General features: G+C 39.6%; 1 protein-coding gene across 15 annotated transcripts in view; it reads right to left on the reverse strand.

Moving 5' to 3' along the window:
* FGF12 (fibroblast growth factor 12) overlaps window positions 1-22,490 on the reverse strand; it is a 600,565-nt gene that overhangs the window by 183,379 nt on the left and 394,696 nt on the right. For all 15 annotated transcript variants that reach the window (XM_079922232.1, XM_079922228.1, XM_079922237.1 and 12 more), the window contains one exon: window positions 9,545-9,655. In XM_079922232.1, the coding sequence (XP_079778358.1) occupies window positions 9,545-9,655 (111 nt within the window). The remainder of the gene's footprint in view (window positions 1-9,544; window positions 9,656-22,490) is intronic.

Here is a 22,490-nt window from a genome sequence, read left to right on the forward strand (position 1 = left end):
AAGATGGGGATAGGAAGGAGCATGATTGGTGTGTTAAAGGAACGGCTAGGAGACTAGTCAAAAGAAAGAGGAGAGAGAACAGCCAGGAGATAATGGGCAGGATTATGTAAAGCCTTATTGGTCATGGGATGAATTTGGCTTTTACCCTTAGTGGTGTGTAGTGAAAGAGACTGAGCAGATAAGTCAGTTTATCTGACCTATTTTAACTGGGTCACTCTGGCTGCTGCGTGGATACTAGACTGAAGGGGGAAAGTCGCCAGCACAAGATTAGTTAGGAAGCTATGGTAATAGTCCGAAGATGAGAATAGCCTGGACTAGGTAGTGACAGCTGGGGTATTGAGAAGTGGTCAAATTCTGTATATATTTTGAAGGTAGAGTAAATGTACTACTGTTTTCAAATTCAATGCAAAAATTATTGCACTATCTGTTCTCACAATTTTGCCCATTTTTTGTAATGTGTTTAAAAGGGAAGTTTCAAAGGTAAAAACAAAAATTATTGCCAATTTATAGGCTTTATAAGTTTCAGATCTGTCAGCAATATTGGAGATGATCTTTTCCAAAATCTCATTTTACAGAATAGAAATCCAAGGAACAGAGAGCCTACATGACTGAAACAAGATCATACAGCTAATTAGCGACAGGACCTAGACTAGAAACCAGGTTATCTGACTCACAGCCCAAGCTACTTTGCCTTATAATTGGTGACATTTAAGTGGTGTATATTCTTCCTTTGAAGTTTTTTGTTTGTTTTTGCTTTGTTTTGTTTTTATTTCATAAACATTGAGGGAGAACCACAGGTATCCCAAGCTCAAGAGTCTTTAGGACACAGGCAGCTAGGAGGAAAATGTGGGAGAAAGTAGGTGCACCCACTGCTTAAATACACTGATTTTTTTTCTGAAGTGTGCCAGCTAAATGAAACGTATCTGCATACGCCCCAGTACGGGATCTTGGAAAATATCCATTGCTGTCCTAGGCAGAAGGGCAAATAAGGACATTATTCCTTATCTACAAAAATGCAGATAAGGAATTGCAGTATAATGTGACTTCTGCAACTGTAAATATACACACGAGGTTCAAACACAGTAGAGTGAAATGAGTAATTAATGTGGAGTTTTGTGTGAGGGAGGGTGGCTGTTGAGGGGGATGGCTGGAGAAGGCTTCACACTGACAAAGGAGATAAGAGCTTTGAAGGGTTCTGAAGGGTAACAGTGATCTATCAGGTGGTAAGATTGGTGAAGTCATTCCAAGCAAAAGGAATTAGCATGTGTAAAAGCTCCAAGACATAAAACTAAATGGTACAGACTTACTTATATCATTATATACGTTTTTCTATCCTTCCCCAAACCTGTGTTTGATCACATAACCTGTCTAGAATTGAGCTCTGACTCTCTCCAGGAAATACATCAAAATGGAACAGATTCCACACATGTTTGAGATACTAGAAAGTCTGGATTTCAGTATGCTTTTCAGTCTACCTACAGACCTATGCTTTCCCTATTACATCAGGAATCAGGTTCCCATAGAACTAGGTATGACAGTCCCAAGACAGAGATTGCTTCATTAGCAAATGTGAACACTCCAAATCTTGGGTGCAGAGGAACGTGCCCCTTCATACCTCCTGCAGTGCATCAGAATCATCCAGAGGGCTTGTCAAAGCACACATTGCTGAGCCCCAGCCCTGAGGTTCTATCTGATTCAGCACGTCTAGGGCAAGCCTCAAGAATGTGTTCTTCTAACGAGTTTTCAGATGATGCTGATGCTGGTGGTCCAGGGACTGCACACTTTAGGAACCACTAACTTAGAGTACTGCTCCAGACCCTCTAGCTTAAGCACTTTTAAATTCTTTCACATAACAACAGCTACCACCAGTAAGAATTCTACTTCTGGGGCTTCCCTGGTGGCGCAGTGGTTGAGGGTCCGCCTGTCAATGCAGGGGACATGGGTTCGTGCCCCAGTCCGGGAAGATCCCACATGCCGCGGAGCAGCTGGGCCCGTGAGCCATGGCCGCTGAGCCTGCACGTCCAGAGCCTGTGCTCCACAACGGGAGAGGCCCCAACAGTGAGAGGCCCACGTACAGCAAAAAAAAAAAAAAAAAAAAAAAAAAGAATTCTACTTCTGTTAAAATGGTCACTGTCTATAAGCTCCTTGCAAACAAGGACTCTTACCCCGACTGATGAGAATAACAACAACAACAACCAACAACATTTAACCAGGTTTTCGGTTTTTATTTTATTTTAAGCATTTTTCATGAATCACCCATTTAATCTACACAACAACCTTGTGATGTAAGTACTATTATTATCCCTACTTAACAAATGAGGGAAGTAAGATGTGAAGAGATTAAATAACTAACTCCAAGGCAAAGAACCTCAAGCCAGATAGCCTGCATTCAATTCTGGCTCTATCACTTATATGTATGTATGACTCTCCAGATCTTTATATACACCTTGAGAATATCACATAGGGATTTGCAACTGAAGATTGCCTGTCAGTAACATACCTTTCAGAACAAATGGTATTTGTGGAAACGGAATCTGTCGATCAGTTTTTCTGAGCATACATTTACTTCTATATGAGAATGAAAGGAAAGGCTATAAAAAGCTTAGAGATTCTCTGTTCCTCTCATTTTGTAAAACCAGAGATTGTATAAATCTGACAAAATTTATGTGACTTGCCCAAGACCGAAGCACTGGTCACCTCACAGAGCCAGGAATAGACTAAAGATAATCTCAGTCCTTAGTTGTAGGAATACACTTGGTAAAGTGGCTCCCATCAGATTCTTAACCACTATGTATATGTATACTTCCTATCAATATGCCCATAAATAGTCATAGCGCAACTAGGAAAAAGGATAATTTCAAATGGCTCATGTTTTACTTTACTAAACAGAAGCGCACATGAGGGCAGAAGTCTCAGGGTCGAAAGGAAATATAAGACATAAAAAGGTACAAAGCCAAGGTTAAAAAAAGTCTGAGGAGTTATTTCCTTATGAACATATGTGAATCGGCAAACTATTCAAGGAAATAATTGGTTCTTGTTCAAGCTTTCCATAAATATTATTTGAAGGAACAATCTTTAAAATTGAAACACAATCAACAAAAACAAATTTCTAACAAGTATCCATTACTTTTCTTCTAGCTATGAAAGTCAAAAGGCAATATTTTTTTCTTTATTTTAAAAAAATCAAGTGAGGTGACTGCATTCACAAGCTAAGGCTGAATATTAATTTTGTTTTGAAAAGGCATGCCACTGTAAGGGTAACAACATTACATGTACCAAAGTATTGCTCAAGATTATATAAATAAGCTTGCTTAAAGAAAATCAGCAGGATAACGCACGCATTTCTTTTTCTTTTCATCCAACTTGTAGGTATGACTTCACGCATACAAATTGTGATATATTCTTAAAGTATAGAAGACACTAGAAGAAAATAATATCCCTATAATTGGATATGGCGTGGCCCTCGCTCACCCATGACTACTATAATGTGTACATCTGAGTAGGTGAAAGAGATGAACTCCATGTCATCTCTTTCACCTAACAAAGGCCCCTTGTTAGGAAGACTGAGCATCTTTATAATTCTTTGCAGCATCCCTTATGTCCTTAATGATTTTCTCCAACTAACCATTTGGATCATGTTTTTGTTCATCGTTTAGCAATACAGAGCTTCTGTTGGCTTTGGCTGTGTCTATATACTTGTGATTGGTGGTATCAAAACATCATATGTCTGGTATTGTATAGAAAACATAGCTGGATGACTCAATTTTTAAATTTCCAATTGGATTTCTGAAACTCAGATATAGGCCTTGTTGAAATATATATTTTTAATGCTGAACTCATGGAGAATTTAATACATTCATAAAATCTGAAGAAACTGTATTTGTACTTAAAACTGGTAGTTAGGAACACAAAATATTAGAGGTCTACAGTCAAAAGTCAAGAAATAAAATTCTAGATTAATTAAATATGAAGTATAAAAATGAAACAATTCCTTACTAAAACGTGGGAGGTTTTTTTTATAATCTTGGAATGAGTACACTTCTAAATAGGAAAGAAAAGCTGAGGGCATAAAAGCGTATTTAAAATAAAATAAGGCATTGCAAAAAAATTCAGAGGCAAACAACAAAATGAGTAAAGATATTTGAAACTCACATAACAGTGAGCTGATTTTTAAAATATAAACAGATTTCTTGCAAATGATAAAACAGACACTTAATAGAAACAAATATAAACAGACATTTTATAGGAAAAGAAGTGCAGGTGGCTCATAAACTATATGAACAAGTGCTCAACCTAACTCATAATAAGAAAACTTAAAGTTTATGTTTTTAGGTAGCAAAGAACCAAAAGTCTGATAACACATTGTGTTGACTAGAAGATAAGGAAACGACTAGTCACTCTAAGTGTAAATTTGTATGGTGGAGAGGAAATAGCTCTCTTTCAAAAATATAAAAGCATAAAACCTTGACCCAACAATTCCTCTTCTAAGTATCCATCCTCTAAATATAGTTGCACACACGCAGAATGACTTCTGTACAAGGATATTGTTTATAGAATAGTGTGTATCAGCAAAATATTAGAAAGAACTGAAATGTCCTTCAAGAGGAAACTAGGTTAAATAAAATATCCCATTTAAATATGTCCTAACATGGAAAAGTCTTGTAAATACAACATTTTAAGTTAAGAAAAAGTACTGAACAAGATTAGAAAGATAGAGAGAGAGAGAGAGAGAGAGGGAGAGACATATACAGATATATAATATTGTGTATGTTGTTAATGCACAGACTGCATCTGGAAGAATACGAAGAAATGTGGCCAGGTGGCAGAGAGGGGAGGGACAGAAAATTGCTTTTGACTATGTTAACGTCTTCTAGTCAAAGAAACACATCCACACATCTGTGGTTGAACAAAGTTGGGTTCACTGACTCTCAGCGAGGAGGAAAAATATACACCATGGCAGAACTGGGGTGTCTTAGTAAGGTGTAAGAAAGGACTTCCAGGATTCAGTCTCATGTTAAGTGATTTTTAAGGGGGCTCAAAGAAAGCAGATTTATTCCAAGTTGAATGCTCTTTGGATGCAGGTGTAATTCTATACTTGGCTATCTTAATAATTCTTATCTAGAAGGCAAGAAGAACAGAGCAACATCCTGTTCCTGGTGATGAAGCAGGGTACAGCAATATTTGATCATTTTGTAGTTTGGACAACTTTCTTGTTTTTGTCTGCATTCAGATATGATTACAGAGTGGTCTTGTTTTTGTCCTGATCCATCATGGTCACGGTGGCCTTGCCTGATTTGGTGTCCTGTGAAACTGTTCACATTTGTCCTGCTGGTAGTGCCGAGCCAGCTCTTGGCTGTCAAGAACTGTTTTGTTCTTTTTCAACTGTATATCCTTTTTTGTGCCTTTACAATTCTGTACCATATACTTATCTATTCAAAATAATTTTTAAATGAATCTCAAGACTGAAGGAGACCTTAAAAGTCACTGAGTTCTGAAACTATCTCAACCACCACCATGTTCTTCCCCTCCCACACTGAAGGGGTTTTTTCATAAACGCTCTACAAGTACCAGTGCAGCACCTGCTTGAATATCTTCAGTTTCACCATTGTATTCATTTGTCAGGCAGCTCATGCCACAGTGAAATGGCTGTTAATATTTTTGTTCAGAGAAAAAGGCAACAATGCATTTGCATATCTTAATTGTTTTCACCCCAGCATGTTTGACCTCTTCAAATGTATCTTCTCCTATGGAAACTGGTGGAGCAGAATAATTACCTTTCTAATTTTATGTAAAATGTTCCTATTAATACTCTCCAAACTGCTGTTGTCTTTTTTGTGTCAGTGTTCCAACACTGTTTTGCATCTTTGGTATCATTACACTTGCAGAGATTTGTATCTGTTGCTGCTGACAAACCCATTTGGTTTTGTACTCAATTACATGTAATTAGTCTTTTCTTCATGAACAAAAGAACAGGTGTCCTATCAATTCAATCCAAGATACTATGGTAAGGTTGGCTGGACCTAATGATGTCTACTGAACCAAACAGCACACTTCTGACAGATGCTCATAGTAACAAGATTTTTTTTCCAAACAATCAAATGCTTTTACTCCTGCCCACACAAAGTAGAGAAAGAAAAGGCATTTTAACAACTTAGAGGTTTATAATTTTCTATTAAAAAACATGAGTAGAATTTAAATCCTTCTCTGATATTTTTATCTCAATCCACACTCAGAAAATGTAAAAATAAAAATTATTTGTTTTCATGGGATATTTTTAATTAAAATATGTGTGGGGGGATCAGAAGAAAGTACATTAGTCAAAAAACTGGCAAAACCTGAATAAAGTCTATAGCTCAATTTATAGTATTGTACCAAGGTTAATTTCCTGGCTTTGATAATTGTACTGTTGTTACATAAAAGTGGTACCCATTAGGGGAAGCTGGGTGAAGAGTACACAGAAATTTCCTGTATTATTTTGTAATTTTTCTGAAGTCTAACATTATTTCAACAGGAAATGTTAAAAATATTTAGGTGGATAGAATATTTAGCCAATGATCTAGAGAAACTTTTACACATGCACAAGGACACATTCATTCATTCATTTTGATTTTTGTTGAGTGCTTACTATGTACTAATGATCATTCTAGGTTCTAAAGACACAAATGTATAATGGATGGCTAGTGGGAAGCTGCTGCATAGCACAGGGAGATCAGCTTGAGGCTCTGTGATGACCTAGAGGGGTGGGATAGGGAGGGTGGGAGGGAGACACAAGAGGGAGGAGATATGGGGATATATGTATACATATAGCTGATTCACTTTGTTGTATAGCAGAAACTAACACAACATTGTAAAGCATTTATACTCCAACAAAGATGTGAAAAAAAATAATAAAGATGCATCAAAGATCAAAACAAAATCTCTTCACTCATGAAACATTCTCCTGCTAGGAAGATCAAAAATAAACAAATAAACTGCAACAATATGCATATCAGGTCATCATAGGAGCTATGACTAGAAAAAAAATACTAGGGTATCAGAATAGGTCAAGGTGAAATGTTTAGTTTTATTAAGGATGGTCAGCGAAGGCCTCTTCAACACGTACAAGAAATATTTTGGCAGCACTATTTGTAATTGCCTTAAAATAGAAATGATAATTATCCACCCAAAAGAGAATGGATAAATATATTTGGGTATGTTCATGCAATGGGATACTTTACAAAAATGAAAATGAATAATATAAAGCAAATATATCACCATTTATGCATCTCACAACCAAAATACTGGGGAAGAAAAATACATAAAAGTTATATATAGTAATGTTCCTCTTATAAAAAGTTTAAAAACATGCAAAATGATGTTATGACGGATGTAAGTATATGCATATATATGTATATATGAAAAAATGTATTTATAAAACTGCACAGAAATAAAAAGTGTCAAATTCAAGATAGTTGTTATGTCTGGTACTGAAGGGAAAAGCAGGACTCCACCAGAAAGAGCACACAAGGGTTTCAAATGTATTGACGTTTTTAACTAAATTTTAAGCCAGGGGTTGGGTATCCAGATGAATTTATCTAAGTCTTATTATTTTGTATATTTGAACTCCTTTTAATACCAACATATCAATAAATGTATGCAGTAGTTTGTCTTAATAAAAAATAAGATATTTTAAAGTTGTGAGTTCAGACAGTTTCTAAAAGTTTCTGACAAAATGTAGCACCCTCAGTATGTGTGTTATGCGTAATGCCTCTATATATATGTATATATATTATGCATATGTGTGTATATTTATATGTGGTTGTAGATCTATATTAGCCATTGACCCAGCATCTGCAGAGAAAGCACTTTCAATTATTTTTCTAAAAACATTGAAGGAAGGTATTTTGTTGGTTGACCCCACGCTTTCACCCTCACCTCTCTGCCACTGCCCCGTGATAAACGTCACAGATCCACAGAACAGCTGTCTAGGTAACAGCTGTATCCTGTGGCTACGGCTATTTGGCTCACTTGAGGACTGAATCTATGTTCACCAACTTATAATTTTTCAATCTTTTTTTTAAGTTGGGTGGATGGTTCTGTCTGACAACGGATATTAATATTATCATCTCCAGCCACATCATTTTATAGAAAAAGAAACCAGAAAAAGGGATACCCCAGAGATAGTACGGGTGACACAGCTAAGCCACATCCTTGATTCTTTTCACCTATACTTGTAGCTTCACTAAATCTGAATTCAAGTTCACATGCAATAATGAAAATTCTACATGGAGAGGAAAGCATCCTCATTCTTCTGTACTCAGTTAAACCTTAAATCATTTAAAGAATGCATTCCCACAAACATAAAGCAACAATGCAAACCACAATAAACTAATCACCTACTTGGCAGAAAATGGGATGAAATTCTTTATAATAAGATCTTTATTGTAATTCATATTTTGTAATGTGTAACATTAAGTGAACAAAGAATAATTTAGAAGGGGTGGACAAGAGCATTTTCACACTCTAGGGATTGTAGATCTTTCCTGAGATCTTTATTTTTAATTTAAAAGATAGTTCACCGTAAAATATCAGACTTCTTAGATTATCTTATGCAATTGGGTAGAATGTCAGTCTAACCACAAAATCACCTCCATCAGAAGACAACTCAATTGGATATAGATTTAATGAGCATTTACTATGTGACTAGTACTAAAGATCTAGCAGGGAATACAGACAAACTTTGGGAAACAATATGATGCCCTGTATAATTTTAGAATAACACAAATTTCCCCCCAGGTATCTGTACACGATTATTCAGAAACTGAAAGATATGATGAAAGTGATCATTCTTGGCTCTGAGGCTTGCAATCAAAATTCTTCTGAAATGCAAATATACTCTCTCAGACCTTGATGATTTGTTTAGTTATCAAACTTGTCACCTATATAGTTAAATTACTTAAACATTATTTCCAGGGATATTATCAATAATCTTTTAATGTTTGCATTTTATCTCAAAAAACTATAAACAAAATTGCAGTTCTACCAGTCTTCATTATCTGTTATCATAATATTTTAACATATTTTCCTTTTTAAATCAATAATTTTGTCTTCAATCAAAATAAAACAACATGTAATATAAATATGTATATATTCAATGTTTACCTTGAGAAGTAACTTTGGTCTTGCAGAAATGATGTTCTAACAATTACTATAACATGTTTACTGTTTGGTTCCAGGATTAAAATACCATTTTGTGCTGGAAGGTCTGCCTTGCTTCTATGAATACTTAACATCATCCTGACTACAAACAGTGGGATGAGAGGAAATTCTTGTCCACTGACCAGTCAGAACTCCTTCAAGCCTCCTACCTTCTTATTGAGTACATAATCTCTGTCCCTTACGGTCTCCTGGCTATAGGGAATCATAGCAAGAAGGATAAAGGAAAAGACACCAGCTTACTAGTAGTTCAATAGTTCCAAAGGTAGCCTGGCCATGCTTTAAGTCTAAGATACACTGGGCCATACATTTGATTGTAATTAGATTGCAAGAAGCTAATATGCCTTACTGTAGTCACTGTTTTCGTCCTTGGTCCCATCAATGGTACCATCTGGGTGCATCTGCAGGAAATATCCCTGCTGGCTGAATAACCTTGTCACAATTCCTTTCAGCTGGGGTTCTGCAGAACAAAATGAAATGATTATTGAAATTTTTTTTAATACACACTTGCAAATTGTCAAAAACGTTCCTGAAGTAAATGCATAAATGTCAATGGTTTAAATATTGAAATAACTATTTGAAAAGAAGGCATTTTAGTAACATATCTGTACTTTTTTTTCTTTCTAGAGGCAGATCAATAAATCTCTGCAACAGTAAACCAAATGTAAATGAGTAACAGCTAATTATGATTAGAAAATACAGAGGTGTGCTAAAAAATGAATTATGTCTCTCCCTCCTGCATCTAGTGTCTGCCTGCAAGATGCCGCTAAGTTTGTGGTCCCATTCCAGAATCACTGTTCAGACCAAACAGCCAATGTAATTGCTAAGCTTTCAGCAGTCACAGTCAATTCCGGGAAGACTTCTATTTCTGCTGAATGACAACTCTCTATCTATGTTTCCTGGGTTTTGAAATTCTGATCAAATTCAGGCTTGGTTGAGAACCACAGGAAAAAGCCAAACCCCCATGGCCATGAGATGTCACTGGAAAGTATGTAGAAACAGATTTCACCTTCAGTAAATACTTCATCCGAGTGAGCCCCAATACTACAAAAGTCATTTTTCCAGCACACGCAAAAAGATCAAGCCATGCATATTTCTGTATTTCAAACCAGAAGTGGTCTTCAGCTTTTAAAAACACCCTACACACTAATACCATCAAACTGATCTTTGTATACCACATTTGAATTTTTGTATAGCAGCTAACATAAATATTTAAAGCTTTCTCACTGTGGTACTAGCTGCCAGCAACAATCTATTTTCTACAGAATTACCACCATTCTTTTTTTTTTTTAACATCTTTATTGGAGTATAATTGCTTTACAATGGTGTGTTACTTTCTGCTTTATAACAAAGTGAATCAGCCATACATATACATATATCCCCATATCTCCTCCCTCTTGCGTCTCCCTCCCACCCTCCCTATCCCATCCCTCTAGGTGGTCACAAAGCATCGAGCTGATCTCCCTGTGCCATGCGGCTGCTTCCCACTATCTACTTTCCATTTGGTAGTGTATATATGTCCATGCTACTCTCTCACTTCGCCCCAGCTTACCCTTCCCCCTCCCGGTGTCCTCAAGTCCATTCTCTACGTCTGCGTCTTTATTTCTGTCCTGCCCCTAGATTCTTCAGAACCTTTTTTTTTTTTTTTTTTAGATTCCATATATATATATGGTAGCATACGGTATTCGTTTTTCTCTTTCTGACTTACTTCACTCTGTATGACAGACTCTAGGTCCATCCACCTCACTCCAAATAACTCAATTTTGTTTCTTTTTATGGCTGAGTAATATTCCATTGTATATATGTGCCACATCTTCTTTATCCATTCATCTGTTGATGGACACTTAGGTTGCTTCCATGTCCTGGCTATTGTAAATAGTGCTGCAATGAACATTGTGTTACATGACTCTTTTTGAATTATAGTTTTCTCAGGGTATATGCCCAGTAGTGGGATTGCTGGGTCGCATGGTAGTTCTATTTTTAGTTTTTTAAGGAACCTCCATACTGTTCTCCATAGTGGCTGTATCAATTTACATTCCCACCAACAGTGCAAGAGGGTTCCCTTTTCTCCACACCCTCTCCAGCATTTATTGTTTGTAGATTTTTTGATGATGGCCATTCTGACCGATACATCACCACCATCTTTGTCTCTACTTCAGTTTTGGGCAAAAATTAGACTACTCTAGCACATTTATAGCCCTATTTCATAAAAATTAGTAGAAAAAGAAAAATGCTGCTTCTGGTGATAAAAATTGAGGCAAGGATAGAAATCATATGACTGGTGAAGTAGCTATGTGTTATCCTCAAAAGGACAATCAATGAATTTCAACTGACAGTGTCATTCCTTCACCAATTTATTAAATCAATATTTACTCAGAACCTCTTTTATTGGGCAGGCAATATGCTAAGTACGGTGTGTTAAACTAAACACACTTATTGATGTTTGCATCTAGATAAGAGTTCTAGATAAGGATTCAATGCAATAAACTCTTTGGGAATGGATCTGCTCCCTATGACATATGTCTTTTGCACATATGACTAGATCACACATACTTGGGAGTTTGAGGCAATGCCTATATAAACATGTCTTCTTCAAAGCAGTCCTAAGAAGAAGAAAAGTTGCCAAGAAAACTGGTAATGAGGAAGTAGGGTATTAAAAAAAGAACTAAACTGGAAATTAGGCATTCTGATTGATAACTATGTATTATTACTGTGGTTACATAAATTCAGTGTATTTATAATTTGAGCACCTTTGACTTAAAGTCTCTTTGATCTGAGAATCTTCTCCTCTAAGTAGTGCCAGAAATCAAGGCATGGATTCATTCTCAATGTGTTGTCTCCATGCCCCTGACCCCCAAGGGACATGTCAGAGAAGCATGTAGCTAGTTAACCACACTGCAAAAAAATATCCTGTACCCCTACCATCTGTTAAGCCCTACCAACCTTCCCAGGCTTAGTTCCAGATCATCTTCTCAGGAAGACTTGGCTATCATAAGTGTGGGTCACTTTTATAATTAGGAGAAATAAAAGAATGTGTGAGCCTCTGCCACAAGGCTAAGTGGTTGACAGGCAGATGCTAATGTGGTACGTTCAGCTCTAGATGTGCAATCAGGAGACCCAGCTTTGAACCACAGTTGCTGTGGGGTCCTGAGCAAGTCACTTAGTATCTGAGGCTGTTTTCCTATCTGTGTAATGGGAAAAAATAATTTCTACGCTAACTATAATAATTTAGAATTTCAGATGAATAAATAAATGTGATAATATGAAATAAAAAAACCATAAAAATATAAATCCTAATTAAGGTCTAATTTTTCAACCCTGAAAATTGAGGAAACAGTGTAAGTAAACCAAAGGAAGTATTTTACAAATAGACTTTGCTGATTCATGTTTTAGTAAAATATTGAGCTTGTAAAGTCACTAAAGTAACCAAAAGATTAAGAGTAGAGGATAGCAAAGGATAGAAGGAAGGAAAGGAACAACTGTCATATAATTCATACTTTATCTCTAATAAACTTGATAAGGTCACTTTAAGAAGTCATGTTTTGATAGGTAATGAGATGCATGGCAGCTGAATCATTAAAGCCTGAAAATGATTGTTTGGTTTTTTTTTCACGCTCCACTTTCTGTAGCTGTAATTAAACACTCCTTTTGCTACGGTGAAGCTATCCCCCTGTTGGGACCCTGGGAATTCAGGTTGGTAACTCCTGTTCAAGATAATGAGCATACGGCTGTTCACCAAGCCCCACCACCCAAGCGCAGTGCAGAACAAGCTCAGAGTCTGAGTTTTAATTATGTGATGATCTATGAAAGTGAATGTTTTACACTATAGCTGTTTCAAAGGAGCCCTGACCATCTATTAAACGAACGCCCTGAACCTAGGATGTGTCATGGAAAGCAGTATAGCCTGCCTGACAGGACTATACCTTTATTATTATCAAATCCTATCAGCCTTTCCAGGCTCAGCTCAAGATCACCTCCACCAGGAAGGCTTGTCTATCATAAGGGAGGATCACTTTTATAATTGGGGGGAAAAAAATGTTTTGTTGTATTTTAAAGAAAGGGGTTTAAAAAAAATGAGACCACTTTCTGGGATATCTAGCATCCTGAGTGCATTCAACAAAACACGCTTTTTATTTTTCAGACCATGCTTAGGCATCTAACAGATTAATAAAACCTGTGCTGTCCTCAGGGAGCACCCAGTCTAATGCATGAAACATATGTATACATAGTGGGAGATAGCTGTTAAATGATGAATGGAAGTAAAGTGACGTGATGTCACAAGGAGCAAAGGGACTAATTCTGTCTCGAAGTTAGATGAAGGCACCTCACCTGTCACTTGAGGAGTGAATAGCATTTTCATAGGCAAAGAAACCAGAGGAAGGCCATTCCAGAAAAACAATGGATGAAGGAGAAAACAGCATGGCAGACTTTGGGAATGATGCAGAATCTGGTATAGGCATAATTTACAGCAGAGTTTTGCAAATGCTGACACACAGGTAAGTGCCTATTCTCAACAAATGTTCACAGGTAAACAGTGAAGTAAGAAAAATATGGCCAACAGAGTAAGTTTTTTATTAAGCTAATTTTATTTTCAATTTATATGACTCTCCTTGATTCGAAGATTATGTTTTTCCATTATTTTTTCATTTTTTTATGAGGCAATGGCTATATTATTTGATGATGGTAAGACATTGGTTTAGTTTGTTCCCTTCTGTACTCTAAAGTAGTAGAGCAAATACTGCTAGATTTTCTCTAAAATCCATTTCCTCTTTTTCCTGGGCACCCAGCTAGACCATATGTCCTAGCCTCCCTTGCAGTTAGGTTTGGCAGATGAATGAGTGTCATATGGAATGTTAAGTGGAAGTGATGTGTGCCATTTTCAGGCCAAGGCTTTTAAAAGCAAACATTATCCTCCACATTTTCTCTTCCTTAACGCTGGCTGGATTTAGATGATAAAGCCCTAGGAGATGTCAACAAAATAGGAGAATTCTGGTGGAAGAAAAGACAACAGCCATCAGAAATACCCACCTTGGACAGTTAGGTGAATAAGATCTAGCAGTGGTTGTACATAGTGACATCCTTCCTAAGAGAATATGAAAAGGGGGTACAGGGGTGGAGAGTAACTTCACAGTGCAGAAACCTGATAAGAAAAATGCTACCTGAGCCGGGGGTCAAGGTTAAGGTCCACAGTCATAAATCATGCTGATAGCCTTGATATCTTTGATATGCTGTAATGAGAATGACACTTTACCTCTGTGATCTTCCTCCCCAAAACCCATAACCCCAGTCTAATCATCAGAAAAACATCAAACAAATCTCAACTATAGAACATTCTACAAAACAACTGACTAGTACCCCTCGAAACTGTCAAAAATTCAAAAAAATCCTGAGAAAATGTCATAGCCAAGAGGAGCCTAAGGAGATAAGACAACTAAATGTAATGTACCTTAGATGGGCCCCTGAAACTGAAAAAGGACATGAGGTAAAAAGCTGAGGACATCTGAATAAAGTATGGACTTTAGTTATTCATAAGGTTATCAATACTGATTCACTAATTGTCACAAACATACCAAACGAATGTAAGATGTTCATATGGGAAACTGGGTGTAGGCTTCACTTTTCTGTAAATGTAAAACCATTTTCAAATAAAAAGTTGATTAAAAATAATAATTAGAGCCACAAAAGCAAGTAAGAAATTTTACCTTCAAAGAGGTTGGTGAGAGAGAAGGTAAAGCATAGGAACTCACGTTCAGCACCGCTTCCCTTCAGGATGACGTGGCAATTTCCGCAGAAGGTTTGACTTCAAAGCCACTCAGAAAAGCTGAGACCTGAAGGAATTACCTAGACATTCCTGCTGCCTTAAAGTGTACTGCCTTAAAGTGTAGTGCTTACCTAGGTACACGCTGGAAACCAGAACACAGACAGAGCCAAGGAAGCCTAATCACACATCTCAAAATGAATACTAGATTGTAGAAAACAGAGTGAATTTTAGAATTGGAAAGGAACTCAGAATCCAATACCTTCCTGCATCAAAATACCTTCCTTCATCAAGTTCAAAGATAAAAAAGAAAAACTGAGCCTCAGAGGGAAAATGTCTTGTCCAAGGTCATCCAGCCAACACACGGATGAGTTAGGAAAAGACTCGTCTCTGATATACTGAATGAACACTGTCCTTTCCTTCCCAAAGAGCGGCCAAGACATAATCTGTGTATATCTTGTGCAAGCTGCAGGACCGGGGGGCAAGAAGCTAGAGAAGACATGACAAGGAGAGGCAGGAGCACCTAGCTGTGCATCAGTTACTGAAGTGGAGTGACAAAGGAAAGGAGTCCTAGGAAACCGTGCAAGAAATATGTATTTATATCGACATATTTTATACACATGCATATATATATGAGATACTACAATTGCACTGTGTTTATCTAGGGCCAGCCTATTCAACATTTGCACCTAAACTTACAGAAAGTGCCCCCATGTAAACTCCAATCTAAAATGAAAAATATAGGGCTTTCCTGGTGGCGCAGTGGTTGAGAGTCCCCCTGCCAATGCAGGGGACACGGGTTCGTGGCCCGGTCCAGGAAGATCCCACATGCCACGGAGCAGCTGGGCCCGTGAGCCATGGCCGCTGAGCCTGCGCGTCCGGAGCCTGTGCTCCGCAATGGGAGAGGCCACAGCAGTGAGACGCCCGTGTACCGCAAAAAAAAAAAAAAAAAAAAAAAAAAAAAATATATATATATATATATATGATCCAAACTTTATTATGAGCTATATCCAGAGAATTAATAGTATTTATTATAATAACAATGGCTGTATTATGAACCCATCTACTTTGTATCAGGCACTCCCCCAATGATTTCACTACAGTCGTATCTGGTATTCACAACAACTTAATGTGTAAGGTACTTTTCCTCATTTGTCAGGTGAGATTATCGAGATTCAGAGAAGCTACATCACTTACCCTATAGCTTACGGGACTAGTAAGTGAAGAGGCAGTCTAGCGTAACATTCTATGGTCCCAGCTGTTCGCCAGCACTGTTCAGTCACTTTAAGAAAGACACCGGCAAAACTGGAACATGTCCAGAGGAAGAGGAGCAAAATAAAGAGGGTGGTACAAAGGACTGTCATAGGAAGAATGGCTGAACGGACAGTCGATATGCAGCCTGGAGAAAGGAGGATGCAGGGGACGTGAGAGCTGTCCCCACTTTCTTGAGATTAGAAGTAAGAAGACAGAAGAGGAGACAGAAGCAAGAAGAGGCCAATTTGTTCTAGTAGCTCCACAGGGATAGAACTAGGGCCGATGGCTGAACGCTACAGGGAGGCAGGTAAAAATGAACTTTCTGTAAACTGTATTCAAAAAGAAAACAGGCTGCCTAAGGAAAGAGTGAGTTCTCCATCACTGGACAGAAGCAAACAGAGAGAAGCGGAAAAAACTACAGGTCAGGACAGCTATGAAGGACACAGATATCTCTGAAAGCAAAGGCATTCTGCATGGCAATGCAAGGTTCTTTCTAGCCCTGAGGTCCTGGAAAGCTTTGAGATAAGCCAGATGGCCGTTAAATACAAGTTCACGTTTCTGTTTCTTAGTGTGTGCTTAGGACAGGGAATTGAAAAGACTGTTTAGCAGGCATCCTGGAAATGGAGAGTACTTTGTAAAAGTTAAGCATGCATTGTGTAGTAATTTGATGGGGCTTTTTAATCAGTTTCTGTGAGCTTACAAACCAGACCCTTGGTATCAAGGTTTAATGTTGCCCACTTAAAGGAACGGAGATCGAAGAGGCTGTTAAACTGTGATTCTTGTCAAGTGCTTCTGGGCTTCATACCACTGCAGATTTAAAATTAGATTGTCAGGGTAGGAGACTGTTCATCAACAGATATATTTATGATAATCACAGCTAAAGGGTATAGACTAGGGCACATTTACATACCATAAATCAAAGCCCCAGACAAATGGGAAAAGGATACAGTAACACAGGTGAAAGAGGATAGAACTTATCTGGACTTTTGAACACTCTGCAGAAATGACAATCACACTAAACTGGGGGAATTCATTAAAAATACTTGTTGTTTAGTAAAAGAGACACAGACCTGAGACCCCACATTCACTCGGGGGACTGTAGCGAATAAGGCGGAGATGTGACATCATGGCCTAGCAGAATCTGTCTGCTCTATGGGGTAAAGATTACCACGTCCTGGGCTTCCCTGGTGGCGCAGTGGTTGAGAGTCCACCTGCCGATGCAGGGGACACGGGTTCGTGCCCCGGTCCGGGAAGATCCCACATGCCGCGGAGCGGCTGGTCCCGTGAGCCATGGCCGCTGAGCCTGCGCGTCCAGAGCCCGTGCTCCGCAACAGGAGAGGCCACAACAGTGAGAGGCCCGCGCGTACCGGCAAAAAAAAAAAAAAAATGATTACCACGTCCTGTCGTGAGTCCTCAGTCTTCCCATAGGTCAAGTGAAGGTGATGGTGCCCTCAGCAGTTACCCATCTAAGGGACATGGAAATCCCTGTGAAGCACTAATAATGGCAAAAGGATTCTGCATCTATAAGCGGAGATCTATTTTCTCAATCAGCAGATACTGGTAGCACGTTTTATTAAAAAATCAAGTATTTACCGAGCACCAGACTTTCTGGTGGGTATTCTAGGTAGAGGGGAGAACCAGTGATATGCTCATAAAACAGCTCTTTTTTAAAAAATGCCCCAAACCTGATTTCCATGGGACTGATTTCCACAGGGTAAATCTTCCCATCATGGCTGATTTAAAACTATCATTTGACCTCAGTGGATGCAGAGCTGGAGCAGAAGAAATGAGCATCCCAGGCTCCAGGATCCAGCACAGCACTGAATACAACAGAGAACAAGCCATGAAGCTTACATTCCAGCAGGAAAGACAAGAAGTAAACAAACAGTTCATACATAAGAGTTTTCGTATAGGTGCCATGATGAAAATGAAAGCGATGAAAAAGGATGGAGGGTCCAGGGGATGGATGTGTTGTGAACAGCGTGGTTAGAAGTGGACTTCACCAAGACCTGATGAAGAGCCGTGGAGTAATAGCTAAGAGCATCGGAAACAGGGACTAGCAGATGCAAAGTAATCCTAATGCTTGAAAAGACTGGGAACCAGCAGACGAGAGGCTCTCTGAAGATCCTCCTCTCGACCAGGAGTTGGCAAACTACAGTCCTGTCGCTGCCAATTCTGTAAATAAAGTTTTATTGGAACACAGCCTGTGCGCCTTCATTCACACATTTGCCCCTGGCTACTTTTGTGCTACAACAACAGAGATGAGTAGTTGCAATGGAGACCCTACAGCCTGAAAAGCCTGAAATATTTACTAACAGGCCCTTTCCAGAAAAAGCTGGCCATCTCTTGCTCTAGACCCTTGCCGATGTAGTTCCCTCTGCCTGAAACGCATATCCCATGCCCTGCCTTCTCTCTGCCCAGAATTCCTCCTCAGTCTTCCAGGTTCAGCTGTCTTCCACGGGGCCTTCCCTAACACCCTGAGGCTAAATTAATCACTCCCTCTGCACAGCTCCCTCAGGCACAGGCTAGGAGAGGACTCCCTACACTGTTACAGCTGTTTGCATATGATCTGTCTCTGCTGAACTAGGTACAGCTCCTCAAGGGCAAGGACCTTAAATGATTCATGACCCTGTCCCAGTACGTAGCACAGTGCCAGGCACCGGGTAGGTGAGAGGTATGTGTATGTGGATAGAAAGGAGATAAGTTATATCTGGGATTTTCCACTGTGACCCGTGACTTTTAGAGGAGCTCCTCATTTGTAAGAAAGATGTTTATAGCCTTTGAATATCATGCCTCCAGCCTTCAGTGCCTTTCTTTCCATTTTCAGTCTCGACTCAGCCCCTCCACATTGAACACAGTTGACAAGCACAGCGGCATTCTCCATAAACTGAACAGTCTCCAAAGCCCTGTTCAGCGGGAATCAAGTGACCTTGAGACGGGCAATCCTTAACCTTCATGCTGCCTCAAAGCTAAAAGGAAAGAAGGACACGCTTTTTCCAGAATATCCTCTTCACTAAACCAGTCTGAGCTGGGGGAGGCGGGAGAAGCAGGGCAGGGAAATGCCCATCAGGATGGGGTTTCTGTGCTGAGCCAATTTTATTCCTCATACCATTAACCCCCTCCCTCCCAGCTTCCTCTCTATAAGATGCTCATGGGGCTTCCCTGGTGGCGCCGTGGTTGCGAGCCCGCCTGCCAATGCAGGGGACATGGGTTCGTGTCCCGGTCCGGGAAGATCCCACATGCCGCGGAGCGGCTGGGCCCGTGAGCCATGGCCGCTGAGTCTGCGCGTCCGGAGCCTGTGCTCCGCAATGGGTGAGGCCACAACAGTGAGAGGCCCATGTACCGCAAAAAAAAACCCAAAAAACAAACCAAAAAAAAAGATGCTCATGAAAATTTAAAATAACTCAACTACCATTTACTGACTTCCAACGTGTACTAGGTGCTGGGTACAAAGCTGAGTAAGATGCAATTCCTGCCTTGAAGGCACCCATGGCCTCCTCACTGAGATGCACACACAACTAACCATACCCAGTGAACATGGAAAGTGCTTTCCTAGAGGAACAAACAAAATGCCATGGAATCACAGAGCACGGGTGCTAACTTTACCTGGGATGATGACTTCTGGGACAAGAAGCAGTTAAGAAAGGCTTCAAAGATGAAGCAACATTTTAGACTTGGCCTTGCACAGGCAGGGCAGTTGTGCTTTGAGCAGCATAAGCAGGAGGGGCAGCCCCATGGGGCACACAAACAGCATGTTCAGAGACTGGGCAAGCACACTGGCATGGCCAGGGTGTGGGGAAATAAGAGGGTGCACGCAGTGGCTGGAGGTGACAGCAGAAGGGAAATATGGTCCCAGGACACTTGAGGTTCTTTAAGCAAAGCTAATAAAGTTTACCTTTTTTTTTTTTTTTTTTTTTTTTTTGCGGTACACGGGCCTCTCACTGTTGTGGCCTCTCCCGTTGCGGAGCACAGGCTCCGGACGCGCAGGCTCAGCGGCCATGGCTCACGGGCCCAGCCACTCCGCAGCATGTGGGATCTTCCCGGACTGGGGCACAAACCCGTGTCCCCTGCATCGGCAGGTGGACTCTCAACCACTGCGCCACCAGGGAAGCCCCTAAAGTTTACCTTTTAAACCAATGATCTCCAAACTCTTTTGAGCATACATCTCCATCTGTTAAATCTACAGCCTCCATATGAAATGGAGCAGGACACTCTTGAGGCCTTCCCAGGACAGAACCCCACCCTCCCATGTCCTCTGCCTTGTCTGTAGAAAAATTTAGTCAAAGAAGAAATGTAATCAGAGAAATGAGAAAATACAGAAACAAAGGAAAAGCAGTCAAACAAGACCAAATAATAATAGCTTAGTCATTAAATAAAGTCAAGGACTTTTAGTTTCTCCTCAAGGGCTACAGATAGTACTCTGAGCCATATCCTGTGAGCTGTTTTGTAGAGACTGAAACTCCCACCAGGTGGAACAAGTTAACTGCATGATGACCAGACTGTAGCCATGACATAAGCTGCCACCATTCCGAGAACTGGCCTCAAAGAAATGGGAAAAAAACAACCCTGGAACTGAAGGCACCTGGGACTGAACTCAAACCAACCCTGGAACTGAACTTAAAACAATCAAGATGACACTGATCAGACCACCACATGACTAACTTCAAGACGATTGTCAGAGCTGTGTCTTTTCTACATGTAGCTCCCTCCCTCTGCCCATACACCCCTGAATCTCCCCTTTAAAAGCTCTTGCCTACTGATTGTCAGGGGGCAGTTCGCCTTTGGACATGAGCCTGCCCTCTCCCCCAGTTGCCAGCCTCTGAAATAAAGCAAACTTTCCAAACAAACTTATGGTTACCGAAAGGGAAACGTTGCGGGGAGGGATAAACCAGGAGCTTGGTATTAACATACACAAACTACTATAAGATAGATAACCAACAAGGACCTAATGTATAACACAGAATATCACTCAATATTCTGTAATAACCTGTATGGGGAAAGAATCTGAAAAAGAACGGATATATGTATATGTATAACTGAGTCACTTTGCTGTACACCTGAAACTAACATCACATTGTAAATCAACTCTACTCCAATAAAATTTAAAAAAAAAAAAGAAAATCCAAACTTACAAATAAGATTTAAAAAAAAAAGAAAGCAAACTTTCCTTTCCACCAACCTTGCCTCTCACGTATTGGCTTTCAAGCAGCAAGGAGGCAGACCTGAATTTTGGTAACACATGTATGCGTATTTATTATTTATAAACTACATGCAGGTAATTTATAAATACCATATATTATGCATATATTGTAAATGAAAGTTCAAATGTTTAAAAAGGACCAATACTAAACCCACACAAAAATTAAAATACCCACATGACAAAAGTTTGTCTTGCCCCGCTCACTTCAGAGAAGAGAAGCATTAGGGACCACTGCATCAGACGATAGGGAAACTGAAGGATTTTAAGCCTGGGGATAAATTATGAGGGCAGTATTTTAGAAAGCCATACTGGGGAACAATAGAGAAGGATGACTTAGGGTGGGTGGTGCTGTGGTTGTGGAAGCCACATAGGAAGCTGTGACATATAATAAGGCCTTAGGTAGGCAGTGGCAATGAGGATGGAGAGAAGACATCAGCCTGAGGACTGATGCTTGGTGGGACCTGGTAGATGACAGGATGTGTAGAGTCTCTTCAGCTCTGGAAAAAATGTGTGACCTCTCCTTCCCTAAATCCAAGTCTATCATTAGGCTTCTAAGAAAGCCCTGTGTCAGTGTAGAATATCATGGAAAATGAGGGTGGAAAAAGCTTAATGTGAGCATTCCTAGGAAGCCAAATGACTTCTTTGCCTTTCTAAGGATTTCCGTTCATGAAGGGGAGTTTGATTCTGGTCAACCTCACTGAGTCACAGCCCCTTGGTTTTTCTCAGACTGTCATCCAAGAAATGGACCTCGTCTTCCAGGCAATTCATGAATGAGCTATGGAGGATGAAAACCACAAGGTATTTCACACTTGAAAATCCTAGAATCTGAAGATTTTAGAACCAGAAAAGCCCTTCAGGATGATCTAATTCTACAGATGAAGAAGCAGAACACCAGAGAGAGGGGAAACCCATGAAAGCATGTCTTCCAATCCCTGGAGTCGGGGCTCTTTAATACATCATGATCCTTCTGTGCTGCACCCCTTTAAATGAAAACCATTTTTCATCCTCTCACAGGTATCCTGGCTTTATCCCAAATGAGCTGTGTGGTATCCAGAAAGCTATTTCATTTCTTTATACACAGGT

The sequence above is a fragment of the Stenella coeruleoalba genome (assembly GCF_951394435.1).
Source record: "Stenella coeruleoalba genome assembly, chromosome: 5".
Taxonomy (NCBI): domain Eukaryota; kingdom Metazoa; phylum Chordata; class Mammalia; order Artiodactyla; family Delphinidae; genus Stenella; species Stenella coeruleoalba.